Source organism: Cardiocondyla obscurior, linkage group LG06 (assembly GCF_019399895.1).
Source record: "Cardiocondyla obscurior isolate alpha-2009 linkage group LG06, Cobs3.1, whole genome shotgun sequence".
Classification (NCBI taxonomy): domain Eukaryota; kingdom Metazoa; phylum Arthropoda; class Insecta; order Hymenoptera; family Formicidae; genus Cardiocondyla; species Cardiocondyla obscurior.
In genome coordinates, this window is record NC_091869.1 from 8,481,197 (window position 1) to 8,507,227 (window position 26,031).

Below are 26,031 nucleotides of genomic sequence, written 5' to 3' on the forward strand. Positions count from 1 at the left end.
CTTTAAGAAATTGATTGATCAAAAGGCGCACACAAGTTTTGCACTTCGAATAAAAATTGCGCTGCAAATGACCGATTCGGTTAATCTGTTAAACGAGGTCGCGTTCCCTCTCCCCCCCCTCCGGCATTTAAAAAACAGCTGTCGGGGTCTGTGTGAGGCGCACAAAAGCTCCGTTCGTTATCGCGATCGAAAGAACCGGCCAATCAGCCCCCGCGGACTGTCCCGAAATGCATTTTCCCATATCCGGCGACTTGCTGGCGGCGGTTTTAGTGTCGCCGGACCTGTGTACGAACTACGCGCCACCGAGAGGACTAGTCTTTGTCGCTATTTTGGGGGAATGGACGCAGGGACGACGCGAATACGCTCGATCGATGAATCACTCAGTACGCTGTGACGTTGACGCGGCGCGTTGGCGCGAGGGAGACGGGGGCCGCGAGTTGCACGCCGGAACCGGCCGGAAAGAGGGGAACGACGGGGGGATTCCGCTCGCGCAGAGGGGCTGGATGCACCCCGTCACGTATGTATATAACACGGCAGCTCACCGGTTGCGGGTGCAGCCTATGCAGGTGCGGGTGTATTAAAAAGCGGGGGTGGCTGCGGTCGCGTACCAATCACCCAACAGGGACGAGGGGGTGGCGGAGTTGTGGAACGAGAGACGGGCAACGGGGATCGGATAGAACGGCAACCGGACGATCAGGGGCAGTCACGGCACAGAGAGGGATCATATAGAAACGATTCGTATAGAGAGAGAGAAAGAGAGAGAGAGAGAGAGAAAGAGGACGAGAGCAAAGGGAGAAAGAAGAGAGAGAAAGAGAGAGCGAGAGAGTGCGTTCGAGCTCATGCAGTTTGCCGTGAAATTTTAATCGTGTCGTCATTGGGGTAGTTTGTTGCGATAACCCGACCAGCATAGACATATACGGATTTCGGGGTAGAAAGAAAAAAAGAGAGAAAGAGAGAGAACGAAGGGTGGAAAAACCGTACCGTCGCCGAACATAACCGTTCTTTTTTTTTATACTGGTTTTTCGTGCTGTTCGGGGGGACGGCACGCTGACCACATACTAAGCACGACACGCGTTTTCCCCGTTGCATTCATTAACGGCGCGAAAGTAAAAGTTGACTGAAATTTACACGCCCGGCGGGAACTCGGATATTTTCGGGCAGCTTGCGCAGGTCGCACGAACCGATTCTCTTATAGTTTTACGGGTTTTAAAGAAAATATTTAAAGCAGAAAAAAAAGGAAAAAAAAAAACCCGGCTGTCTTCGCGGTAAAGATAATCGTAATGCGAAGATGTCGCGAGTGATCGCGAGGCCGAAACGGGTTGACTTGCTGAAAAATGCGATGCTAGGACTGACTGGGGTGACGTGTCGACATTATTGCTCATTTGATCTGGCGCGCATCGGAAAATAATGTAGAAAATTGTTTTGCGGTCTTTTTATCTCGATTTCGGAGCTGCTGGTCAGCGCGCGGGCCCGACGGGGCGCGCTTTGTCTGTTTTCCATCAATCACACGGACCTTTTCACCGCGCGGATATCGAGCCTGCCCGTTTTTGCGTGCGGTGCATCCCGCTCGATTGCAATCGCGGCGAATTATTGAATCTGCTGCATCTCGTCCGACCGGATTAGGTTGCACGCGTGGATCGTTCGATACACGTTTGCAATTTGTTCATTTTATCGCGAAGCATTGCGGGAGTATTTTAAACGTAAGATATTTTTAAGTAGCCAGACTCCCGGGGCGTTCATAAACATATATATATTTATATATAAAGAAAAAAATAAGATGCTTTATTTTAAATATAATTACTTTAATATAATTAGGCAATTCTGCACTTACCTAGCTGAAAATCACGTGCCCGCCAATTTACTTATCACGCAAGAGAGTAAATCGATATCGTGGAACGGATGATATTACTTTATTTGATGACGTACTTAAACAATGAATGATTTTGATTAAGGCCAGTACTCGCGCATACATACAGCGTCGCCGAGACGACTCGTGGATCACGTAAACGATCATCGTATAATGACACTTTTTTTCTATGAATATCGATATCTTCGCGCCGCGAGAGCGGCGCCGTTCCGCGAAAAGAAAACGACGGCTTGTTAAGACGGGAATGTGAACTCGGGGCTGAAAACTTTTTTTCTTTTTTTTTTTTTTTTATATCGTGATATTTACAACGTGGGCTGTTCGCGATGTCACTTGCACCGTGGAGTCTCCAAATGTCATCTGCCACACGAGTATTACGGCACGGGAAATTTCGAAAGTGAAAGAGGCCGCGGGAGGACGCGCGTTTCGATTTAAGAAACTCGCTTTATCGAGACGCACGCCTGTGTTTCTGTAGTATAATCGTGTAGTCGACGGAGACATTCAGAAAGTTAGAGTATTTTTAATTGGAATGACGAGAGGGTAGTGCGCTTAACGTTTACTTGAAACATTAACTTATGTAATAATCGGACGTCGTCGTATATATGTACATACTATATGCGAACGTAAACCCTGGTTAGTCCTCGAGTCCGTGTGAGTTCTTAGACGATACCGCGGCGGGCATACAAATGGATAAATAACGTCGACAAAAGAGCTCGTCCGAAAGTTTTCGATAATTAATTTCCAAGCAGACGATTATCGCATTACATTGCGCGAGGTGTTCGAGCACCCAACGGGCATGTTTCGCTTATCTCCCGGCAACTCGACGATGATGTTACGTCGCTTAGCATTGCTAAACTATCCTACAACATCGTGCAAGTTTCCCCTTTTCGAGTCGGTCTCAGATTATAGAGACGGGATTAATGAATATTCCGCCGATGTTTTTTTTTTTTTTTCCGGCGAAACAAGTTCTTTATCTGAAAGAAAAGTGCGTGATAAATTTATCTAGGTCGTTTCTTGATTCAATTCGAATTATTCGGGCGGCCGAATCTGTTTCTCGACCTGATCGTCGGAATCACCGGAATCGCCGCGCTTGAGTAATCGTTACTGCAGACCGAACGTACGGACTTTAATTTTTAATAAGGTCGCCACACCTGTCTGGGCTTAGGGCTTCTCTCTCTCCGCGACCTGATGGCGTCTCTCTCGACATCGATCCCGTCCTCCTTTCGCCGCGTCGTCAAATCCTGGCCGACGTTTTCCTTATCCTGGCCCTTTTTCGTGCTAAGATCGACCGTGCCTTCCAGGCGAATTTTTACAGTGAGGTCACCGCGACGGGCGATCTGATCTTGATCGATTTGTAGGTCGGAGTCGTTCAGATTTTCTATACTTTGTCGGAGGTGAATCGGCGCTTCTTGAAAAGTTGCGTCCGTGGACGCGGCATCCTCCAAGTCGCTTCTGATCGGCGAAATCCTTGGGGAATCTTGCTCGGGTATGGACTCGTCGCTTCTGGTGCGGTCTCTATTCAGATCTTGATCGTTCTTATCGTCGACTTCGATGCTATCGTCGGGACTGTCGAGTCCGGATCGGCGTAAAGCGCTCTGATCGTCTCCCCTCCGCTCTTCGTCTTTCGTGCTGCTCTCGGGGCTGTCGCTGCTGCTTCTGAGCTTCCTGAGTTCCTCCAGCCGGGCCTGATCTGGCCTCTGCAATCGCTGCTGTGCCATTCTTAGAGCCAAGGCGTGCCACTCCGGCTCGAGGATGTACTGCTGCGTATGGTACAGAGGATTGTAGAGCCAGGAGGATTGCGGTAATAACGGCGCGAATATCGATCCGAAGATGGATCCCGTGGCACCCAGTAGATGAAGACCTGCGTTACAAATAACAATGTCAGTTTCTTCGGATAAGAAAATGTCGAGTCTACGGGCAAATCTCAAGTCGCGTGCAAAATTTTTATTTTATTTATTTAATTTAATTTTCTTTTTTTTTTCTTTTTTTTCTTACTTTTTTTTTTCTTTTCTTTTTTTTACCTTGAAAATGTGAGTGATGTCCAGACGGACTAGACGTCGTTGTGGTGGTAGTCGATTCGGCGGGGGGCGTTGGCGCCGTCACGGAGGCTGTCGTTAACAAGCCCGGACCGGGGTTCCCGGGTGACGTTGTTGGTGTCACTTCTCTCACCGACACGCTGATAGGCCCCAGGTCGTTCCTCGACGATTCTTACGGACGTAACAAATTACACGCGTATTAATAGTTTGGCAGAAACGCCGTGCCGCTTAAGCACGGTGTCGGCTAGCTCAGGCTTGACTTTCTCTTAATAAGAAATCTTTTTATTCCCGGCGAAAAGATAGTCGTGTGTTCTTTACCGGCGTTAGGTCCAGGCAGCCTCGGGGATCTCTGCTCGATGGCGTGGTGGAAGGGGTTGAAGGCCGACGCACCAACCGGCTGTGGATGTGTGTGCGGGTGATGACCGGGAGGCGGTGGAAGACAGTGAGGCGGTAAAGATCCTCGAGGTAGCCCGCCCCATCCCTGGCCCGCTCCTTGCTCCAGACCCAGGTGTTGCAATCCTGTGCAATCAAAGAAATGCAGATTACACGTTCCCGACTCTGTTTATTCGGCGCCTCCGCTGTCATCGCGCCGCGGTGACTCTTATATCGTTCGAAAATATTTGCCGCGCGAGTTGCATTTAGTTTGTACGGAATTTATGCGCGTCCACGCCGGACGGCCACGTTGAATAATTTAAAGACGCTCATGTTATCTTGATCGATTATTTGTATTAAAGAAATTTAATTACGAAGCGAGTCGCGATTTTACGGAACTGACTAACGCAAATTTCGACAACGCTATCTGAAAGTGACTGATACGATCGTTTTGTGACAAGATGTAACATATTTCTGGGCATCACGGGCGGCGTTGTATAATTTTTGGCAGGTAAACGATGATCGACTGACAGCTCGAGTCGCAGAAACGCATCCCTTTGACATAGCGGCGGTTTTTGACGTGGATGGACAGTTAAATTTATCCAACAGAGAACGCAGAGACGATCGATCATCTTTTTTTCGATAATAGCCAATATCGCGTGGCCGCGCAAGCATGTGTTTGAATGCAATTAAATTTATGACATCAAAAAGTTCGCTTGAGGATGATTGGTCGGACAAAACCGACTGACATAAGTCGTACCGCTTCTCCTGCTGCGTATTTATTTATAAAACGACGATTTGACGTTCGCCGTTCCACGCGGACGCGCTTATCTCATTCATAAAAATTCCCCACGTCGAATAATTGCGAAGGAAAATTCTCCCCTTTTTGATTTTCCCGTTAATGAGCGAGTGGAGTAACGGGATTGATTTTCGGCACGTCTCGGCGCGAGAACGACGTAAGAAGCAAAGCGTCGCGATCATCAGCGCGATATCGGTTTTTTGAAGGACCTTGATCAATAACAGATTATGCCGTCATCTGTGCGGGGCAGTTTAAAAATTCCGTGAAGGCTGCCGCGAAGCCACCGTGCGCGACAGGGGGTAGGAGTCTCGGCGGGGTGGCAAACAGGGGAAACTCACCCCCGACGGAGCGGGGAGAGTTGTCCGGTCACTGGCATGTGGGCGTGATCACCTCCACACGCGGGTCACCCCATTGGCTGCATTCGCACCCCCGTCGGTAACTCAGCGGTGGTTGGTGGGGCGCGAAAAAGCTCGGTAGGGGTCGTAGGGGTGATTTTTAAGCTCTTTTTAAGCCGCGCGCGCTCGCCAGGGAGAGGACACCGCTATCTCGCGTTCTACCACACCGGCGTGGCACACTGAACGGACTAGCCGTGCGAGAGCTCGTAGCCCTCCTGCTTTATGAGGGGGATTAAGAAAACGATAAGAGACGCGCGAAAGCACCGCTGCCACCGAGCTTATGGAGGCCAACGGACGGCTCCTGTCGGCGGGTGCATGAATAAGAACCGCTCCGGTAAGCCCTTTAGACACTTAGGTTCTTAGATGACGGACAATAAATCAGCTTCGCGATCGTTAATCGAGTCTAGATTTGCCATCTGCGAAATAATCTTTTTTTTAATATTGTCAATAATTAATTTTAAAATGTCAAAGTTCGCATTGTTGCCTTGAAAATGATCAAACGTTTGTCTTACAAAATTAATTTGTACAAGGAAATATTATCTGGCAATTATTATATACATATATACTTTTTATTTTTTTTTTTAATTTAATATTTGAAAGACATTTGATATTCTTTTTTTCTCGATGCTAAAAGGAGCTTTGTCAATTTCGTATGTGAGATAAGAACATCCGTGACATACATCGTTTTTACAGCGGGCGTAACATATTTTCAATTTAATAAACCCCGAAAATGCCGTGCACCCTCTTTCGACGGAGTTCGCGTGCCGGGCTGGGTTCGGCTGGCGGGCGATAATTCCGAAAACAAATGAAGACTAATGAGGGGTGGGCCCCGGCGAGATCTGGGAAAGAGCGAGAGAGAAGGGCGCGGGAGACGCGATGCTGAAAGGGTTCAAGGAGCCGCCGCTACCCTTTAAGGGGTGAGAAATGTTAAGCTTAAACGTTACGGCCCTAGGGTTAGTTGCCTTTGCGTGCGCCTTCCATCGGTGGGGGAGGGAGAAAGGGGGGCTTTAAGGGATGATGTATTATCGAGCAGCGTGCTCAAAATGTGCTACGTACTTTGGCCGCGCCGTTCCCGAGATGCGGTAATGTGACGTCACGTGTAATATGAGCTTTTAAGCGTAGCTTTATATACGTTTCGCCGCCGAGCCGCCCGCGAGGTGAAATTAAATTTGGTCACGTCGATTACAGAACTCGTTGGCGCGATTTCAAATTATTGTCTTTCTCTCGCAACTATTTCTACGACAGCGCGACAGCTTTTTTACCACTCCAGTCTGAAAGTGAATCGTATCTTACGGATCGTGCCCGGGCGTCTGAACGTTTTTACGCGCACCTTTGCGGGGAACGAGATCTAAAAAGTGGCTTAAAGATATTAATTTGAAGATCGTCACGCAGCTGGCGAATAGGGAGGGAGAAGTCTTTCGTGCCCTCCGCCTTAAACCTCCTTGATCTCACCACTCCGAGATACATAATAAATTAATTCGCGTATTTTCCTGTCTGTCTTATCTATTCAAATCTATGCAAAACAGGCGTTAAAAACGCCCTTCTTGCTGCTAAGGCGTTAACCCTTGCGGAGCTTGATCTCCTCCCCTTTCCACAACCTCCTTCGTTTCCTCTCTGTTACTCACCCCGGCTCGTTCGTTGTTCCTCTTTCCACCCCGCGTTCTATCCTCCAGCTACTGCTGGTTGGATGTCTTTGCACACCCACCCTTTGCGCCCGTTCTCATTATCGCGTCGCAGCAACCCCTAAAATGCCACCCTGGAAAGGTCCCTGGCACCGATCTAAGCTCTACGAGGAGATATTTCGAGAAAGGACGAGAAAATTGCTATCTCTCTCTCCCTTCCGCCCTATCTTTATTCCGCCGTCGCGAGATTTTCTCTTTGAAGTTGAGAAAGAGTGCAAAAATGACGGATCTTTTAAGAAATTGGCAATGCTCGGCGGCGCATAAATTTTCATTCTCGCCACTCATTATATGGTACTTCATGATTATATAAATTTCAATTTTAATGTCGCGCTGTCCCGTCATTAATTGTATAAGGATTGATTCCACGGACGCGACACGAAAAGTTACATAATTATATCGAACCGCTTTAAAGAGTGATCGCGCGAAATGTAAACGTTAATTTTATTAACGTAGAATATTTTTTTTTTTAATTCAACAATTAGGATTTTGTTAAATATATATCTCGAGTTCAGTAAATCGAGCGTATCAGTCGCATCTTATAACGCCGTACAACAGACGTAAAATAGAAACCGGATTGAGATAAATCGATTTTGAAATATATCGCGAGGCGCGATCGGATTTCTATCTCCGAGGTTCAGCGGATATTTTTAGCGATAGGAAAGGAGACGAGACCGTGGCTAGAGAAAGCGTCATTAGTTACCGTCGCTGCCAGAGGAAAGGTCCCGGTCGCCGGACCTGATTAAAAGACGGAACACCCCGAGACGCCCTTGCAAGACGCGTCGAGGGGGTGAAATGTGAGGCGAATTTAAAGGATCCGCAGTGATTCGACACGGGGGTGGACAGGAACAACCCTTAAAAAGGCTCCCTTTAAGGGCCGCACGCCCGAAGGGTTGCCGCCGCGCACGGTTTTCCCAGTATACGTGAAAGAGCCCTTTAAACGCGCTGCATCGTAAATCAGGCGCGACGGCGACCGAGTTCGAAGGAAGAATATAATCTGACGATCGTAGCGGACCACGGTGAAACTTGTTGCGATTAGGCCAATCCGGCAGTCAACAAGAGATCGGATTTACGATATTCGGCATATTTGCGCGTTTGCGTGAAATAAATATCCCGCGAGAATAAATCGATGCGAGGTTTGAATTCCGACTTATCGTAATTATTCGTCGCGAATTATGTAGCCGGCGAGAAAAGGGAGATCCGCTTTAAAGAACGGCGTGAATTTACTGCAAAACGATCTAGAAGCGAAGCGACAGTTTTAAACTGAGCGTTCCTAACAATCTCCCCCAAATGAGGTAAAGGCCACCTTATTGAAACAGGGGTCGCGATTTTTCCGGTTCTCTCCTCGACCTTTCCGCCATCTCCCGCCGCTCGCTCGTAGGCGGTTAATTGACACGGGAGAGCGGAAAGAGGGAGGGCAGATTGGGGCTGCACAAGCTGTTCTTGTTAACTCGAATCTTGGCACCTCGCGATTTTTCATCCCCTTAGCCCGGACTGACAAAGACGACAGGCGCGGCCTCTTGGGACGCGCGCGATCGGAGTATTATCGTGGACAATCTCGGCGACGATCTGCTGCGTGCAATATCTGTCATCGGATACATCAATTCTCCTCGAAAACCAGCGATTGTCTCTCCGAAGGCATCGTTTATCGTCTTTAAATATTTTTTCTACGAAAAAGCCGAAATTTATTTATCTTTTTTAACTCTTTTTTTTTTTTTTTTATCTTTTTCGAAATATCAGAATAAAAATTCTCCGGTGAAAATAGAAAATGCGACGGGAAAATAGTACGCGTGCAATATAAAATTAATTATATCAAGAAAGTGAGCGATGCGTCATTTCGTTGAATTGAGATTGATGAAAAAGGAATTAGAAGCGATACCGGCGGCAGCGGAGAAGAAGAAAAGACGCGCCGTCGGTCCGTCGGACTCCGGCGTTCTCACGAAGCCCTTAGGGAGATCATAAAACGCGTCCCTGCTGTCGAGGTAGGCCCGAACGAAATTTAATAACATCCCCCTAGTTACACCTCAATGGGCACCTTAACAACCCCGCGCGGCCAGCCACTCGTCTCACACCCTCGATGGCGCTCTTCCCTTTCTCCTTATCAACCCTCCCGGCGTAGATATCTAATAAACCGCCTCTTGAGCGCCCTTACCTAGCCGGCGATATCGAAACCCGCCCCGACTGGACAGCTTTGAAAGTTCGAAAGGTGCTCGACTGACCGACCCTTCGCCGGACTGGACGGAGGCGCAACCTGTGTGCCGACTGGCGAACCCCTAGCGAAAGGGTTGCAAAAAAGCTCGCGGGCGCATCGCTCGAAATAAACCGATCGATATTCGTTGAGTGCCGTTTGCACCTAGCTGAAACAATGTAGGTGACCCAATTGCGCGCGGGGACAATTAATCGGCCGGCGTGCCGAAACCAAACGTCAATAATTCGCATCGCGTGGCTAATCGATTCTTTAACGTTGACGAAGAACCGCGGTTTCTTTCGACGAGGTTTGAGACCTTTCACGATTTTTTTCATTATTATTTCTTTTTTTTATTTTTATTACTTATTAATTTTCTTTTTAAAAACGCGCTGCGATTTTCATTTGGTTCAAAATGATTTGTCGAGAAGAGCCGGAACGATACGTGGACTCGAAAGACGCGGGGAAAAGAAAAGTTAAAGCACCGACGGTACCACCGGGTGCGGCAGTGGCTGATTCTTGATTGAGCGAGCGGGGATCGCGGGGGTTGGACGGGCACGGCAGCGAGAAATCGACGGCAGGACTGCCATCCCGTAGTACGCCTCGGGGATAGGAGGGAGCGAAGCTCCGTTAAGCCGCTTATCATGCCGAAACAATACACTGTCGGTGCACCAGTATCAGTACCCGACCCTCACTGCTCCGGGCTAGTCCCATCAAAATTTGGAGCTTCGAACGAGTTTCAATGGAATTCGTGCCACCCGACTGTCCCTGTCGAGCCAGCCGGATACCTGAAAACTTTTTCGAAAACGCCGGCGACGTCGAAATCGTTTAAACCATCATTTATATTACAGCGAACGCATTACCGCTCGAAAGAAAAAGACCGATTGCGCTTAAAAAAAAAAAAAAACCAAAAAACCTCGCGGCGATATTTGTAATTTGTTTAATGAAATTTTTCGCATTTGTTTGCTAAAAATAGTTTGCGAATATTACTTGCGAATATCGCGGAATCGTGATGTCGACGGTGGAAAAACAGAAAAAAAGAAAAAAAACGGAAAAAAGAAAAAAAGATTTAACTCGAGCGTTTAAGTTGGGAAGGTATTTCACCGCGTTGCAAGCCACTCGATGGCGAAGTTAAAGGGGCCAAAGTTTGCCCGTGACTTCTCCGTAAGCGGCTTCCTGCGAAACGAAAAGGCGGAGTTTCGCGCCCGGGGCTTAATCAGAGTCTTCTTCACTTAGAGGCCCGCCGGCAAAACTCAATTTTGAGTCGGTGCCTGCCGACGCTCAATTTTGACACCCTTCGCAGCCACGCGCGCGCGAGGAGGGCGTCGACCCCCGGGCCCGCCGAAGTTGCCGCGGTTGCTCTCACTACCCCCGCGGGAGGCGCACGGCGCGGGGGCTGCAAACTTAGTTATCTATCGGCGGGAGGAGAAACGCGACCGAGAGGCTGAAGGTGAGACCCCGCCGGAAGCCGGGTGCCCGCGCGAAATTCGTCGCGACGATAGACGCCGGCGCGTGTCTTTGATTAGAGTGCCGACTTACCCGACAGTTTGAATCCCAGCGGGTCCTGCGGATGTCCGAAGGGGAACGGACGCGGTCCGAAGTGAAAGGGATGAAAGGCCTGGTGTCCTGCAACGTGGGACGCATTCGTAAATTCTCGCCGGGCGACGGCGGATCGCGAACAGCTTGCCAGCGCTCGCCCAGGCTTGTTTCGTTAGCTGAGACTCTTAATTAGTCTCTCCCGTGCCGCAAAGTCATCTGGGACCGCGGCGGAGAGTTATTATCTTCGGTAGATAACGTTGTACTCACTTGTCTTCGATCTCGGTTCCCTCGGGCCGTCCACAGTCACCTTGATCGCCTTGGACAGGGTAGCCACTTGCGGCGGCGACGTCTGCAGCATGATCGTCAGGGTAAAGCTCTTCCCTAAAACAGAAACGGGTGCGGAACAATGGTAGAAAGAATTATCTCTCGGCGGTAAAGCGTAGAGCGGGTTTTTTTTTCCCCAAGGGGACGACGCGGCATGCCGCGCTTTGGCTCCGTTGCCAGATCAAAAACCATAAAGACACGGTTGATTCCGCGCGAGCTCCATTATTCATATCCAATTCGCCGACCACGAAAAAGAAGAAATCTTACGCGCAGTCTTAAGAACCAGCGTTCGCTTTCGCGATTCGTATTATTTAACCGTATATTCCGTTCGACGTGCATTTGCGTGCCGTAGCGGTACGAGTATATTTTATAAGCATTTACGCGATAACGACCGCTGATTTACGTACCTTTTATTTGTTAACCGAATTGATTGTCGCGACTGATCGGACTGGACTTAAATTCTTTGGTGGATTTAATCCTATCGCGAAGGATATGTGCTCGACGGCATGCACAAAACGGCAATGCGCTCGTGGTGCGTTCGCTGGAAACAAAACACAAATGTGCCGGAAGTAAGGGGTGAAACGAGTGACGCCACCGCGTCGATGTTCTCCCTCCGTGCAGGCCGGGATATGTTAATGTCGGCGCTAAACGCGCGGCCTTCCGTTACGCGCGATTTCATTGTTTTATCTTTCAACAATGTTCGGCAATTGAACGAGGTATCTTCCCTTTTAAAATTTTAAGAACTTTTGCCCGACGTCTCGTTTGCACCGTCTTAAAAATATATTTATCGTGCCGCGGCGGTCGTATCTCTTTGCTCGCGTTATCGCTTCGATGATTTGCAAACGCAACCGTAATTTTTTTAACGATGCATTTTATTGCGAATTATATTTTTACCTCGGCGGGGATCGCGGTACATTAAAGTGCAGATTCTGATTTTTATAATCGAAATATTTTACGCGTTAATGTTGTTCCTTTTTTTTTCTATTTTTTTTTTTATTTTTTATTTCGCGCGCGTTAGCGCTTTTCGTTCTCCAAGTCCGTCGATGACCCGGTGCACGGTATTGGCAAACGCACAGATGAAGCGCGACTCGTAACTGGCCGGGCCGTTTACTAAATTTCGATGTTTTCGGCACAAATATTTCAATCGATGACGCGCGCGTCGCACGGAATTCGTCACGCGTTCGACGCATCGACCCCGGTCCCGGTAATCGCGCGTACGCGAAATAAAACGCGGGGGCGATCTCGTAGCGTCGCGATACCGAGCGAAGAAAATAGCGCCGGCGGGATATAATATGCAGAGGGGTCGGTTCCCCTCTACGAGCGGGGGCAGAGCGGCGGCGTTTACGCGCTTTTCCACGCTCCGCGACAATAAAGTTATACAGCTTATAATGGCGTCGCCAAGTGCGGCCGGTATGTACACGCGCGCGGTCGGGTAGTTTTATTTTATGGTGGCGCGCGGCCGGGGCCCCTCTTTCCTCCCCGGCAAACGACCGCGTTTTTACGGTGAACCACGACATTTAACCGGCTTACCGCCCGTCGCCTGGCGAAATACCGGACTTTAACTTCGCCGAGGGAGCCGTGCCATTTCCAACGCGTTCTCTTTTGCGTCGCATCGGTGATTGGCCGCTGTTTTCGCGCCACGTCGTTTCGCGACGTCCGTCCCGGATATTCCGTCTCGCGGAACAGAAAGCGCAAAAGTCAGAAGCTGATTTCCTTTTTTTCTTTTTCTTTTTCTGTACGTTTTTATGCAGGGAGGGTATGTTAAGCGAGGGATCTTTTTTTTCTTATCGTTTCTCGCAAAAAGTTATTGCAGAAAGTTATTAATTAATTAATAATTTGCCTTTAAATTCGATGCGATAGAACGACGTGTCGGATCTCGCGGCTCACGGTAAATGTGAAAGGTTTCAGTGGCGAAGTTTCGTGGCTGCGAGTTAACGAGACCGAAGTTTATTGCCGGCGCGGTGTCAGGCGCGAGAGGGCGGCGGCGATGCGAATCAGGGGTGATGGCAGGCATTTTGAGGGTGTTTATGAGGCATTATGTGTAACTCGCTGGAAGAACGATCTACCCTTCGGGTCTACGGCGCTCTCCCCTTGCCCCCGACTTATCTACGCGCGTGTCTAGCGAAATTCTAATTCGCATACGGACGACTCCGCCGGCGGCCAATTGCACGTGAAAATGGCCCTTTCAATATCTTCCTTTTTTTTTTTTCTTTTTTTAAATTCCACGATAATCCGATTACAACAAAATTGATTTACCGTGCGCGATTTACGAGATCGGGAAACGTCGTGCAACCTTTTTCACTCGCCTCCTTGTTTTAAGCGTTTCTTTATGCGCCGAGGATTTCACTTATTCGCAGCGTGTTTCCCGCCGCTCGCAAACAGGTTCGAAAAAATTATTAATCCACGTGCGCCGTACGTCACTTTTATCCAACAAAATATTGCCCGGTCGCGGACGAGATTGAGAGAATCCATAAAGATTATGATGTCCGGGGTGGGCTGCAGAATTTTTTCGTCATGCCAGACTTTTTCGGAAGATTATCGAAGAGCGCGGCGCTATTTTCGGCGAATATCCCGCATTAGCGTTTCTCAAATCTAGAGCCGAAAACTCTGCATCGGAGGGAGAAGTAGCGATTGTACGCGACGGACGGCGGCCAGCTTTAGATCTTCGTGGGGACGCGACATGGTTTTGAATATATTCCTGGGACGATTAACCCCAAGAATCGGCCGGGAAATTAATTTCGGCGCGGCTGGGTCCACTTACACGACGAGAATCACGCTAGAAGACACGGGAATGTTCGCGTCCGCCCTAAGTTTACTCGGGGATCATGCAGTGTTAAAAACTCCCCTGTTTGCCAGCGAGGCGAGTGCGAGCGCGAGGGTTGCCCCCGGATCGTTATTTCAGAGTGTTTGCCGTGTTTTAAGATTCTGACGTTTTGACTACCCGAATCATGGTAAATGAGGCCGAGCGTGTGCCGTCGTGACATGTTTGAAAGGAAATTCCCTATTTTTTTTTTTTATCTCCACCTCCTACGAGCCATTCGAAGCTTTAAACGAACATAAAAGGCAATAAAAGATTGGCTGCCGTAAAATATATATCATAAATATCCGTGATTCGCAATTTCGTCGAACTTTTTGAGCGACCGAACGTCATTGGAAGCGCCGAGCGCGCGGGGAAGGTGTCATCGCGCGAGTTTCGATGATCGTTGGGCGACGATCTCGCCAAGATCGCGCTGCGGAATAAATTTTTGCGAGGATCAATTCTCACCGGGGAATAATCGCAACGTCGGGCACAACGACTTTCAGATGCGACGGCGCGGCAGCCGGGGCGAGCGGTCATTGAAGCGTTCGCAAAAGCCTGCCTTGCTGCCGGCGCGACGGAATGAGGAGCGAAAAATATCGAGAAAATAAAGTAGGGAAACGTGGAATTAATATATGTGAAAGAAACGGATATGTACGTACGTATGCGACTCATACTACAGACCAGAGCGGAAAATAATGTTTAATCGGTAGAAAATCTCGGCGCAGTCATCCGCCATGGGACCGTGCGTTCCTCGATCCCGTCCCCTTTCCCCGGCCCGCGTACCCTCGCAGTCCCTTCCGCGATCCCTTACTTGACCGAGGGATGGATTTTTTAATTTTTAATTGGCAAAAAACGTCGCCGCGAGGTGGCCGCCGGCGAGACTCGCCGACCGCTCTCGCGGATTTAACTGGTGTATTCTCAGCTTCTCGGAAACGCTAATCCCTTCTAACGTTGGCAGTTACACTCTGCCGGAGAATTGTCGTCGTCGCTGAAAATTAATTTCCGTAATTTCGAAATTGGATTTACTTATTTTTCTTTCTGACCGTCAGCGTCTCTGCGGAGGTTCGAAATAAATTCTTTATAAATTCAAACGGAGCGAGGTGTGTTTCGCGCTAATTTTTTCTTCTTTTTTTTTTTTTTCTTTTACTTCCTGAAAATAAACGCTTTTGCTGTCGCTCGACAGAATTCTTTGGGTTGAGCGTTATTAATGAAGTACCCGCGGCTTGTTATAATGCAAGAGATTAGTGAACCGAGGGGAGTTTTTTTTTCGCTGAATTGGACTCGCCTCAAAGCAAAGTATCGCCGATGCAGGGGCAAGTGATTGCAACAGCTGTTCGGTCGACCGAAGAAGAGAGATCCGCTATTTTAAAAGGTCGATGAAAACGAACGTCGACCCTTCTCAACGACCGACGGACCTTTACGACTTATTAAATCATTTTCGTCTCGCGTGAAACTCCTCGCGGTAACTTCCGGCAAGTGGGTTTTCTCAGTTTTCTTATCGCGAAAGAATTTCGCGCTGACCGCGCGTGAAATAAAATTTATTCGTTTATTTAGATAAAATAAAAGCATATATTAATTTTTTTCTTCTTTTTTTTTTTTTATCGAACGAGAAATATCGCCGTGCGATGTAAGCGTAGTTCGTGAGCACTGCGCACGGCGTGATAATAATGATAAACCGTCGATACTCAAGCCGCGCGTTTTTCTTTCTGCTCATAAAGGAGATATCGAAGATTTGAATCTGCGTACGTGACAACGGCGGAGGCTCTCCGTGTTGCAACGCTTGCCATGCGGTGGGCGATCTGAAACGGCAATCTGAAATTCTCCTCCTTCCACGCTACGGGGGAGAAAAAGAGAGAAAGAGGAAAAGAGAGAGAGGTAGCGGCTCTACGGGCGAGACGGGGATCCATTGCGCCAGGACATCGGTCAGGATCTGGCTGTCGATAGTCGGAGCTTTCCCTCGGATTCTCGCGCTCTCTTCCTGCCTATACCTCGGCCGGACCGTCATAAAACACAGGTAACTCCGGTATTTATGCCCGTCGTTTTTACGCCCGTCGCCACCCTCCCGCCGTCGCGCCGCGCCGCACTGTTCATCCGCGCCCCAACACCAGCACGTCGCAGAGAAACACGTATATATATATATATATCTATGTACACGGCCGCGTCTCCGTACGGCCCCGTGACTCCTAGCAGTCGGAGGTTGACGCTAATCCCTGTCGGGAGCGAAAGGGGTGGCCGAGTGATATATGCCCCTGCGCCGGTATGATAATATTCCGCCGCCGCCCCCCGTCACCCTTAGCCGTAGTCGTTACACTCGCCAGCCGCACACGTCGCGCCGGAGAAGGTCCCTCTTTTGGGTCAGCGCGTAAGACCGAGCGATAAGCGATTACAGTCGATTAAAAAAAGAAAAAGCTCGGAGAGCGAATCGACCAGCTCGAGGCGAGAGAAAAACCTTGTCGGGCTGTGTGACGCGTCCAGGTTTTTCTCTCGTGTTCAACCGCATCCGCGTTTATCCGCGTCAAAACGAGGAGACTCCCTCGGAGAGAAAACGATCAACTGGCGTCTGCGAGAGGACTCGGAAAAAAATTTTAAAAAAAGAAAAAGAAAAAATTGTGTATTTTATTAGAAGCGTGGAGATACAAATTTATCGTTCCTCGCGTCTTTTGACAGGAAATTTTTGTGCCGAATCACATTGTACAAATATTTCCAAGGTTCGGAAAGTCACATTTCGCGCGGCGGTGAAATGCGAGAGGGAGTTCGGGTTTTAAACAATCCGGTTTTTCGGTGGACGTGCCTGCTAATTTTCCGCCGGCAGGAGGACCACGACTATAGACGGGCGTCGCTTCTCGTTTTCTTCGCGCCGTGCAGATCCCGATCTGCATTCAGCCCCCCATCAACGTCGTCACGCATTTCGACCACGATCAATTCTCTACGTCCGCATTCGCAATATTAAATTGGCCTGACAAAGCCCGCGGGCGAGCACGAGACAAATATTTGCAGCCGAAAAAGTCGGCGGCGCGCGAGCTGCGCGGGACGCGCGTGCAAAACAACGAGGGCAAAAAAGCGAGCGGAACGCGTGAGGAATCTGTATATAAAATGCACTCCGGCAGCTCCTCGCTTCGTTGCGGTATTATGCAGCGATACGTGGCTCGCTAACAAACATCATAAATTTTTGATTTATTCAGCCAGGATCTGTTTGCCATTGCTTTTGCAGATAATAATTGCGCTCACCGCTCCTGCAGCCGATCTTCGCGCTTTATTTCTTCCCTCCCTTTCTCACCCTTCGCCTCCACTTTCGTTGCGCAAATTCGAACCGATATATTTAAAACGCGGGCCGTGATGGACGCCGGCGGTCAAAATTTTTATCCCGACGCGGAAATCTACGTCGGGCGACGCGCTGCGAAAAGAAAAATCCGCCGGCGATCGTGATACGCGCCCGGAACGATCTCGCGTCACTTTCATATAGGGAATCTAGAGGCAAATCGTTGCATACCGGCGGTAGTTAGGGGCTGCCCGTAATACAGTAATGAGGGCTTACTGCCATGGAAACCAAAGCCGCTTACAGCCAACCACTCTACCTCCATCTGCTTCCTCCCTTCCCCCCGCAATTCGTCCCACTCGCTCTTCGCCGCTCTCATCCCCGCAATTTCCTATATATCCGCGATATCTTCATTCGCGAGTCCCGCTAAAAAATTCCGGAAACCATTTTTCCGGTCTCCATTGTTCCACGACGAATATATCTTGAATCTCTGTTTTTCTCCGTGGAGGAGGTCAATTCGACGCGCCGCTCTCGCGCTGCAAATTGATATTGCTCGTTAAGTAGGTTAGCGCGCGAGAAAAAAAAAAAAAAAAAAAGGACACGGCAGCGAAGAACAATAACGATAGTAATTTACGATCGCGTACACACCGAAGTAATATACCGAAATAAGTTGATCGGGGAAGAAGAGCGCCGTTTAGGGTTCGCCGTCGGACAAAAGTAGCGCGGGATCCGTCGGTATCGCAAACCCCGCAATTTCCTTTTCCAATTTGCCATAAACAAGTCGACCACCCCCTCGTTAACCGGGTACGCCGTGACTGCTCTCTCGAAAGTTTGACGTCGCAGGGAAAAGACGGGGTAAGAGAGAGAGAGAGAGAGAGAGAGAGAGAGAGAGAGAGAGAGAGAGAGAGAGAGAGAGGTAACCGGGAGGGTGAGCGGACGAAAAGAACGGCGGTGCAACTCGGTCGAATTAAAGGAATTAAAGGACGCCTCGTTATTCGTATCTTCCGATTCTCCACCTCGTTTTTTACACGCGCGAGAAGGAGACAAGAGGGAGAAAAAAAAATAAAAAAAATAAAAAAGGAGGATGTTGGAAAGTTTGCTCCTTTTCTGCTGCGATCTAGGTTCTCTCGTGCCGCTCTTCCTTCCCCCGCGCCGTCGTTCCCTCGCCGCTCTTCAGCTCCTCTTCAAGAAGCGAACGTTTGCATTAACCGTCCGTAATGGCTGCGATTATTAGGGAGCATTATTCAGAGACCTCGGACCCCAATTTTTTCTCCCCTCGTCGCCCCCAAGCCCCGCCTTCTCGGACGAAAGAAACGTTGAATTATTGAAACGCGGAGCCGGGAATTAAAAAAATCTCCGCGCGCGCTCTTAACCCACCGGGGGCGGGGTGGGCGGCAATCGTGAGGAGATACCGGGTCACGATATTTGTCGCGTGAATTAAAAATGAGGATGGAACGGGGAGCCAGGTGGTGGCCCGCGCTTGACTTTCGACGCGGGAAAAACGAGGCCATCAGTCGGGGCACCACCTTAATGTAGCAGGGCCTGAATGATTTAAGATCGTAGGAGAAGGCGAACCGGCAGAAAACCGATCAAGTTTTCGACGTCAATCAATGGGCGTTATTTGCTAGGTTTATTTTCGCAGAGCAAATGTACGAAGATAAAGAAAAAAAAACAAAAAAGAAACAAGAAAAAAGAAAAATATATTTTTTAATATTTTATTGTTAGAATTTATTTAGAATAATCGAGGCATAGAAAAATGTAGCTTGTGTGACTTACCTCTACCGCTTCGACCGACGAACCTAAGATCGTTGAATTTGGCAACTTGGTTCTTCATCAGAGCGGTGGAATTTCGCAGTTCCGCGCAACAGTTTTCATCGTTTCCAGCCCGAACGGTCACGAGGGTACCATCTCCGACCTCGCCAAGGGCTACTACCTTGAAGGCTACCGGTAGGGTTTTGTTCGATCTCCAATGTGACGGTAACACCGTGCACACCACATGCGGGCAACCTTACGTTAACATTAAAAGAATTACACTCGATTAACTTAACGAAGAAATTTAATTTACTTCAAATAAAACTATTAATTAATTATACAATTATGAAATTTACATTTTATATCTTACAATTATTTTGTTTCATATAAAAATAAAATTTTTATGTTATTTGACGTAGCTTTTTGAAGAAATTAAATTTATATTTTTTACAATTTCGATAAAATTTTTATCTTTACTTTTTTGCGTGCTATATTGCGATAGAAATATAATAACGAACGGCAAAACGATTGTGTATAATAAAATTATATAAAAAAATATATATATATGTATACATATATATATATAGTTTTACCTGTGCGAACGAGTTCGCCAGGATGCTCAGCGAGGAGTCCGTCCAATGTTCTTTCGGCGAGCAAATCGGCGGTGAGAGCGTAATCGGGAAGATGATTTCCGCCGGCCGAACCTTGAGAAGGTACCTCGTTGGCCAAGTGCATTCTTCTCCTCGAGGACGAAGCCCGAGTCCTCCGTATTCTCGGCCCTCCGATTTGGCTCACTGCTTGATGCGCCTGGTGAGCACCGCGCACCGATCTGGGATCAGGGTAGTCTAGACCGGGTGGCCGATCTTCGGATCGAACATCTCGCGAAGGATTCGTCATGAGAACGATATCATCGACTCTCTCGGCGTCACCTTTTTCCGCGGGCTTCCCGAATGGTTTCGCTCGCTCAATTTTTTATGCCTTGCCCTTCGAGGTCCGGACGAGAAACGCTTCGTGCACGTGGATCCGCGAGAAGACCGATCCTCGCGATTAGTTTCGATATGATGCTTGGTCCTTTGATGATACGTTTGCGTTCGTGATATAATTCGTCAAGCGGCAGCGACTTCCTATTCCGCAGCCTGAAATCTTGTCTTGAAAACTGGCTGATGTACGCGACATACGGCGTCGGTTAACGCGTCGAATCTACTCGGTAGCTGTCCAAGAACCTCGCGAGTCGGTCTCATCGGTAGCGAGGAACACATTACGAACCCACGGCGTGATCTTCCGGCGAGAATTGAATTTGTTTTATTCGGAATCGGGAGGCGCGCGCGAGACTTTTCGACGGCTTTCTCGGTTTCTCCCTCGCTGTGGCTCCCGACTTCTTTGATCCTTATTTCATTATCTCGACGCGGGGAGGAGGCGAGGGCATCCGTTTGCAAATTCTTCTTCCTCTCGATTGCTAACTCGCGAAGAAAATTCGTTTTATTGGAATCGCAGGCAACCCCGGCGACCCTTGTTTTCCATGTATTCTCGATTCTTTGATCGAGTTCTCGGCCGCTGTCTTCTTATTGAAGATGAAACACTCGCGGGCGTTCGAAACATTTAAATCCAATCGCCGAATCGAATGTCAGCTTCGAAAGTGGACTCACGGGAGTACTTTTCCGATCGTGTTCAAAACACTACTTTGCACTGGCGGCTTTCGTAATTGACGGCATCGTCACCACGCACTTGTTTTCCTTTTTTTAAATGCATTTTCACTGAAACCGCGTAACAAGGGTGCATCGATAAAGCCCTTTGAAACCAGACCATATGTTTTCGTACGTGGCGCTCACCGCGCGAAGTTTCGTCGAACTTTGGCGAGGGCCGCGCACGTCACGTGTATCTCTCTCGCCGATCGAAGTCTTGATCAATCACGGAAGCGCATTATCCATTATGCGTATCGTACGACGACCGAATTTCGCGGGCACTCACGCCGAGATTTCGGAACCGCGGCCGAAACGGCGATCACGATCCGCGCGTGGATCCTCGTTCGCGCACGTCACCGATCTGAAAAATTTTTTCTCCCACGAGCACCGCAGGGTGTCCCGGGTGTCCTACGTCGTCGGGTCGGTCGCCGTCGCGGTGACGGTGATTCTTCACCTGGCCGTGGCTCCAGCGGGTGGCAGGGCAGCTTCTACTCGGAGGAAGTAGGATAGGGTGTTTAACTCGCGCGGTCTCGTTTCGGTTCGGCGGTGGAAGATGGCGGCTTCTGCGGTGGAGCCGCGCGGTGTGGTTGCGGTGTATTTTTGAGGCTGCCGCCCCCAGCCACCACCGAGACCACCCTGGGTAACCCTCCTCGCCCCCCTCTTTTCGTCAGCCCCCGCAGCCCGCCGCGCGTCTCTTCCACGCCGCCGCCACCGCCGCTTGCCTCCACGGTACCCGGACCTGGTGGGGGTGTTCGGTTTTTCCAGGCGGTGGGGAAAAATCTCGCCGCCTCTCTTTCTCACTTTCACCGCAGCTCTGGCTCCCTTTTTCTCTCTCTTTCTCTCTCTCTCTGTCCCTTCGCCGCGCCGCGCGCACAGCCTCCCGCAGGGTCCGCCGCCGCGTTCCTGACGATACTCCCGCTGATGACGACTCGCGGACTACTCGAACCTCGCGCTGTCTTCCGGACTCCGTCGTCGTTGCACCGGACGACGGGGGACCCGCGGAATGTTTGGGGGCGGACGAGCTTCCGGGGCCGAATCTCGGCGCCGCGTATCACCCCGCCGCATGATTGCAGCGCGAGATCGCTGCTCCGGCCGATGATTTTAACTGTAACGCTCGTGAATCATCCGCATGAGACATTAATGAGTCCCGGGGGATGCAGATCCTTGCACGTTACGCCAATTGTCTCATTTTACTCTTCGACACAACGGCATTCGACGAAAATAAATCTCTCGTACTTTTCGCGATGCGAATTTTTTACCGCGGTAATTTTTACGGTATGTTTATGAAGCATTGTAATCACACTTTACCTCATTACGTTTTTACGTCACTATTCAATCACTTTGAATTGTTCACAAATTAGATCCGATTACTCGATTCACATAATGATTAAAACTTTTAATATTAGTTATTGCAATAACATTTGCGAAAGGAGAAATATAACTTTTTTAAAATGTACCCCGGTGATTTTGTTATACGGCTGCTGGGAACATAAAATAGATGCAGCTGGTTATTAATTTTGCGCGTTTGTAGTTCCACTTGCCAGAACGTGGAAAATATTTTTAATAGTCCTCGCGCGCGATATCTCGGTCGGCTTTTCGCCCTTCTCGCTTGATTTCTTCCTGCCTCCGTCGTTCAACGATCACCCCGCGCGAGACTGCGAAACGACACTGGGAAGAAAGGGAAAACAAAGACTGCAGAAAGGCCCCTTGTGTAGTTGCGTTTAGCGCCGAGAAATACGGGGGTTGCGCGACGCTTGGGGGTTCTCGGGCCAAGAACGGAGTCGAAGACGAACGCCAGCCAGAGCGAAAGAAAGAGACGGAACATATTGTAACGCACAAGTAGTCAACCCCAGATTCGTCGGACCGGATAAAAAAGTACGGCGCGAGTCGCGCTGAAACGCGCTCTTTCGCATAAATTTCAACGCGCAGCATAACGTGACTCGCTGGCGAAGATACGAGAACAACGTGTGCGCATTGTCCTTACAAGGAATTCTAATAACGCGAAAATTTTTCCCCTGCGTCCGCGTGATTAATTTCATTGATAACGTCGTACGCTTATATTTTCAATTAATTTTTTCGCCCCAATTAATCTTACGTCGCGGCGGGGGAAAATTTTGCCGCGAGGGACGGGACCGACGGAGTTTGAGGGACAAATTTCAGATCACTGAGTGAAACGGAACGCGACGCGTGAATTGTAACACGTCACTCTTTCGAGAGACAACACGAGACTATCGATCATGACGTATCCGTACCCAGAGCCGGGGACCCCTAAACGAGACGAGCCCCCTATATAATCCTGCGCCCCTACGGGGAACAATGCGACGCCTCCGCGTCCCTAAATGCAGTCTTTCCGAGATGCATTTCGTCATGCGTAGGCTCTTTCATCGTGCAATGATGTGCCCTTTCAGTTACATCCGTTCCGGATCTCTTAGCGCATGTATTTTATTATTTCGCGAATGACGTTAACGGCGGAAAGTCCTGTTTGAAATATACGGAGTTCGTTCTCAAATTACAATATATAACATTAAAAAGTATTGCAATTAAATTATTATAATCTAATACGTTTGCAAGTATAAAATTAAATTAAGAATCAATCTCAACGACCACTCGTGATGCTCATTTAAAGGGTCGAGTTGTTAAAAATATCGAATTATTTTATATCTTCCGTTTCATCGACGACAGCTAGATTTTTTACGAGCTATTATGTCTTTATACGTAAAAATATATGGTATTATATTTATTTTATTCTATATGCGCTTAAAATCTAATAGTCTTCCAATATCTGTTGACGAGCATTGTAATCATACGATGTGAACAGCAACAAAATAAAAACTCAATAACTTCACTACCACGCACAGCCAAAACGATTGGTTTCTGTTTGCGTTTCGGCTATTTTTTTCGCCGATGTCCTTTCGGCAGTAACGATATTCTATAACCCGCATACGACACGGTTCACATAATCGGTGAATCGATGAATACGCGACGATTATCGACGCACTTTTCCGTTCAAATTAATTGGACCAATTATCGATGCCGAACAATTATCTGCTGGCGACCAATTAGATCGGCAGGATTTGTCGATGACGTGTTACCTAGCAAGGAATAATTGGAGCTCATGCATTGTTGAAAAAAAAAAAAAAAAAAAAATTAGTTAGAAAGAGTTACATTAATAGATAATCGATTCAATTCGAAATTCGCGAGATGATCTCGGCGAACAATCGCGATTTAAAAAAAGACGTTTAGTGTTGTGAAGAACAATTTGAGCCTGATGATCCGACGATAATTAAAACGAACTGAACGCACTCCTCGGAATTACCTTCATCTTTCGATTCGCCCGCGTAAAAAATTATTAAAAATTGTCAAATATACAAACTGCAACGAATCGACGTGGTCGGCATAAAAATTGTGCCGAGTGCCGGAACGTTTTTCTCGTGCGCACAGTATTGTTTCCTTTCCCCGAACGAACTATCGTACTTCCACGACATTGGTGATCAATTAACAGCCCACTGACTCTTCTTGGTAATTTTTTTTTTTTTTAACCACGCAGCGTGCACCTGTTCGCCGGCTCCGAAAGTCACGCTTGTCAGTCACGATCTTTCTCGCAGTAAGCACGGCACTTTGATTTTCGCGGACGCAAGAAAGGGTCAGATCGACGAGGGGGTGAAAGACAGGGGGGAGGGGAGGGTGATAAAGCGGCAATTGCGGGGGGCAGCCTGACGGGGAGCGCGGACGCGTCCGGCGTTGTAGAGCGAAGGTAATCACACACGGTTAGCACATGTTGCCCGGGGGGCAATTCTCGAAAAAGGTCGCGGGTCGTTCCGGACGACGTCTTACGAAGGGGCGAAGGGGCGCCGGGACGGAGGCAGATCTCGAGGGGCCCACCGTGGACCAGGGGTGCGACGGGGGCTCCGAAGGGACGCTGGAGACGGCAGAGGCGGCGCCGGAGGCGGGCCGCAGTTTTTCAGGAGTTTGCGCATGCGGGTACTTTTATTCCCCACCAGAGCGTCACCGCCACCTTGGCGTTCTTAGAAGCTTCTTAGGGTGAGTTTTGTCCCCTGCGAGGCGCACACTACCTATCCACCCACCGCCCGTTTGTCGCGGAAGAGCGCGGCGGCGGCTCCGGCTCCCGGCTCTGACTCGAAAGGGTTGTAACTACTAGCCGCGCCGTTCGCGGACCTTATGACGAGTTTTGAATGGCTTTGTAGACATTTTCGAGATTGCATCTCTGATCGTGCCTCCGGGGCAGCTGCATCCGCGATTAACGGAATCGAATGGATCGAATTACTCGACGGGGACGTACCGTGGAATTGTTCACAGTTACGACTTTCTCGCCCGGGCAATATTTTCTGCGCGCGAACGGCGTCGAGGTTCCTAAGTCTGTCTAATGGAGGTAACGAGATTATCGAGAGGAAACCAACGGAGTAGCGTTAAGGAGTTTTCGGTCTGAAGGTAACTGAAATCGGATTAACAATGAAACGAGTAATCGGTACTAGGGCTTCTCGTCAAGTCTTTCGTACTATCGGACATCGCTTCTCCGATGACAAGATCCATCGCAAACGAAATATTTCGCAAAAATACATTTTACGCTTTCTTTTTTTTTTAATTATTATTATTTTTTTTTAATAACGCATTATCGTTTCAACATACAGGTGAGATTTGTAACCAATTTTTTTTTTCTTTTTTTTCAAGTTTCTAAGGGAACGGTGTAACGAATTTAAACGCGAGAGCAATGACTCTTAATTGTCGCTTTCATTTCGTTGTATTCCACTTTGACTATAAAGCTACACCTCGTATTTATTCAGAAAAGTTACAGAAAAGATCTCGGAGTACAGTCGAAGTGTTCCTCGAAGAATTCTTTCGAGCGAGGAGATTCTCAAAGAATTTATTTCAAGAAAGGAATCCTTTCGGGTCACTCGCGTCGTGATTTAATTCTCGCGCGTTTCTGTAGGCATCAGCTGTCTGCATCGAGAGGAAAATTGGCGAAGCAGGAGTCCGCGGGGTGCGAGAAATCGGGTTCTTAAGCAAGGGTAGCAACGCGCCGAGCATTCAGCGAATGGTGAAAGCCAAGAAAGAAAGAGAGGAAGCGAAAGAGAAAGAGAAAGAGAGAGGAGAGAACGCGGCGGGAGCTCCGTAACGGAGAAAATAAGAAAGCAAATTACCTAGCAGTCACCTACCCTCGGGGTGAGGTGTCGATATGACATGTAGGGAGAGAGAGAGAGGGTGGACCCACTGGTGGCAACCCCTGGGGTTTATTACAAGGGTGGAATCAAATACACCGGGTGTCAAAAAATGAAATGCCACCCTACTGCGTTCCTTACCGACTCCCTTCTGGATGGTAGGATGGGATC

The 26,031-nt window shown here is 48.7% G+C and overlaps 1 protein-coding gene across 1 annotated transcript; it reads right to left on the reverse strand.

Moving 5' to 3' along the window:
- Positions 1-1,076: 1,076 nt before the first annotated feature.
- On the reverse strand, positions 1,077-21,294 carry LOC139103131 (uncharacterized). Its single transcript, XM_070657529.1, has 7 exons — positions 19,595-21,294; positions 19,026-19,256; positions 11,137-11,250; positions 10,870-10,956; positions 4,219-4,419; positions 3,886-4,071; positions 1,077-3,725 (listed from the first exon to the last, which is right to left on the reverse strand). Exons 1-7 carry the CDS (start codon positions 19,896-19,898, stop codon positions 2,998-3,000), a joined length of 1,851 nt encoding a protein of 616 aa, XP_070513630.1. The 5' UTR covers positions 19,899-21,294; the 3' UTR covers positions 1,077-2,997.
- Between the last annotated feature and the right edge of the window lie 4,737 nt (positions 21,295-26,031).

Coding starts and splice junctions, on each gene's coding strand:
- LOC139103131 (XM_070657529.1), bottom strand. CDS start 19,898: ATGACGAATCCTTCGCGAGATGTTCGATCCGAAGATCGGCCACCCGGT. Junction 19,257..19,594: donor TGGCGAACTCGTTCGCACAG/GTAAAACTATAT, acceptor TGTTAACGTAAG/GTTGCCCGCATGTGGTGTGC. Junction 4,420..10,869: donor GCTGGGATTCAAACTGTCGG/GTAAGTCGGCAC, acceptor TTGATTGCACAG/GATTGCAACACCTGGGTCTG.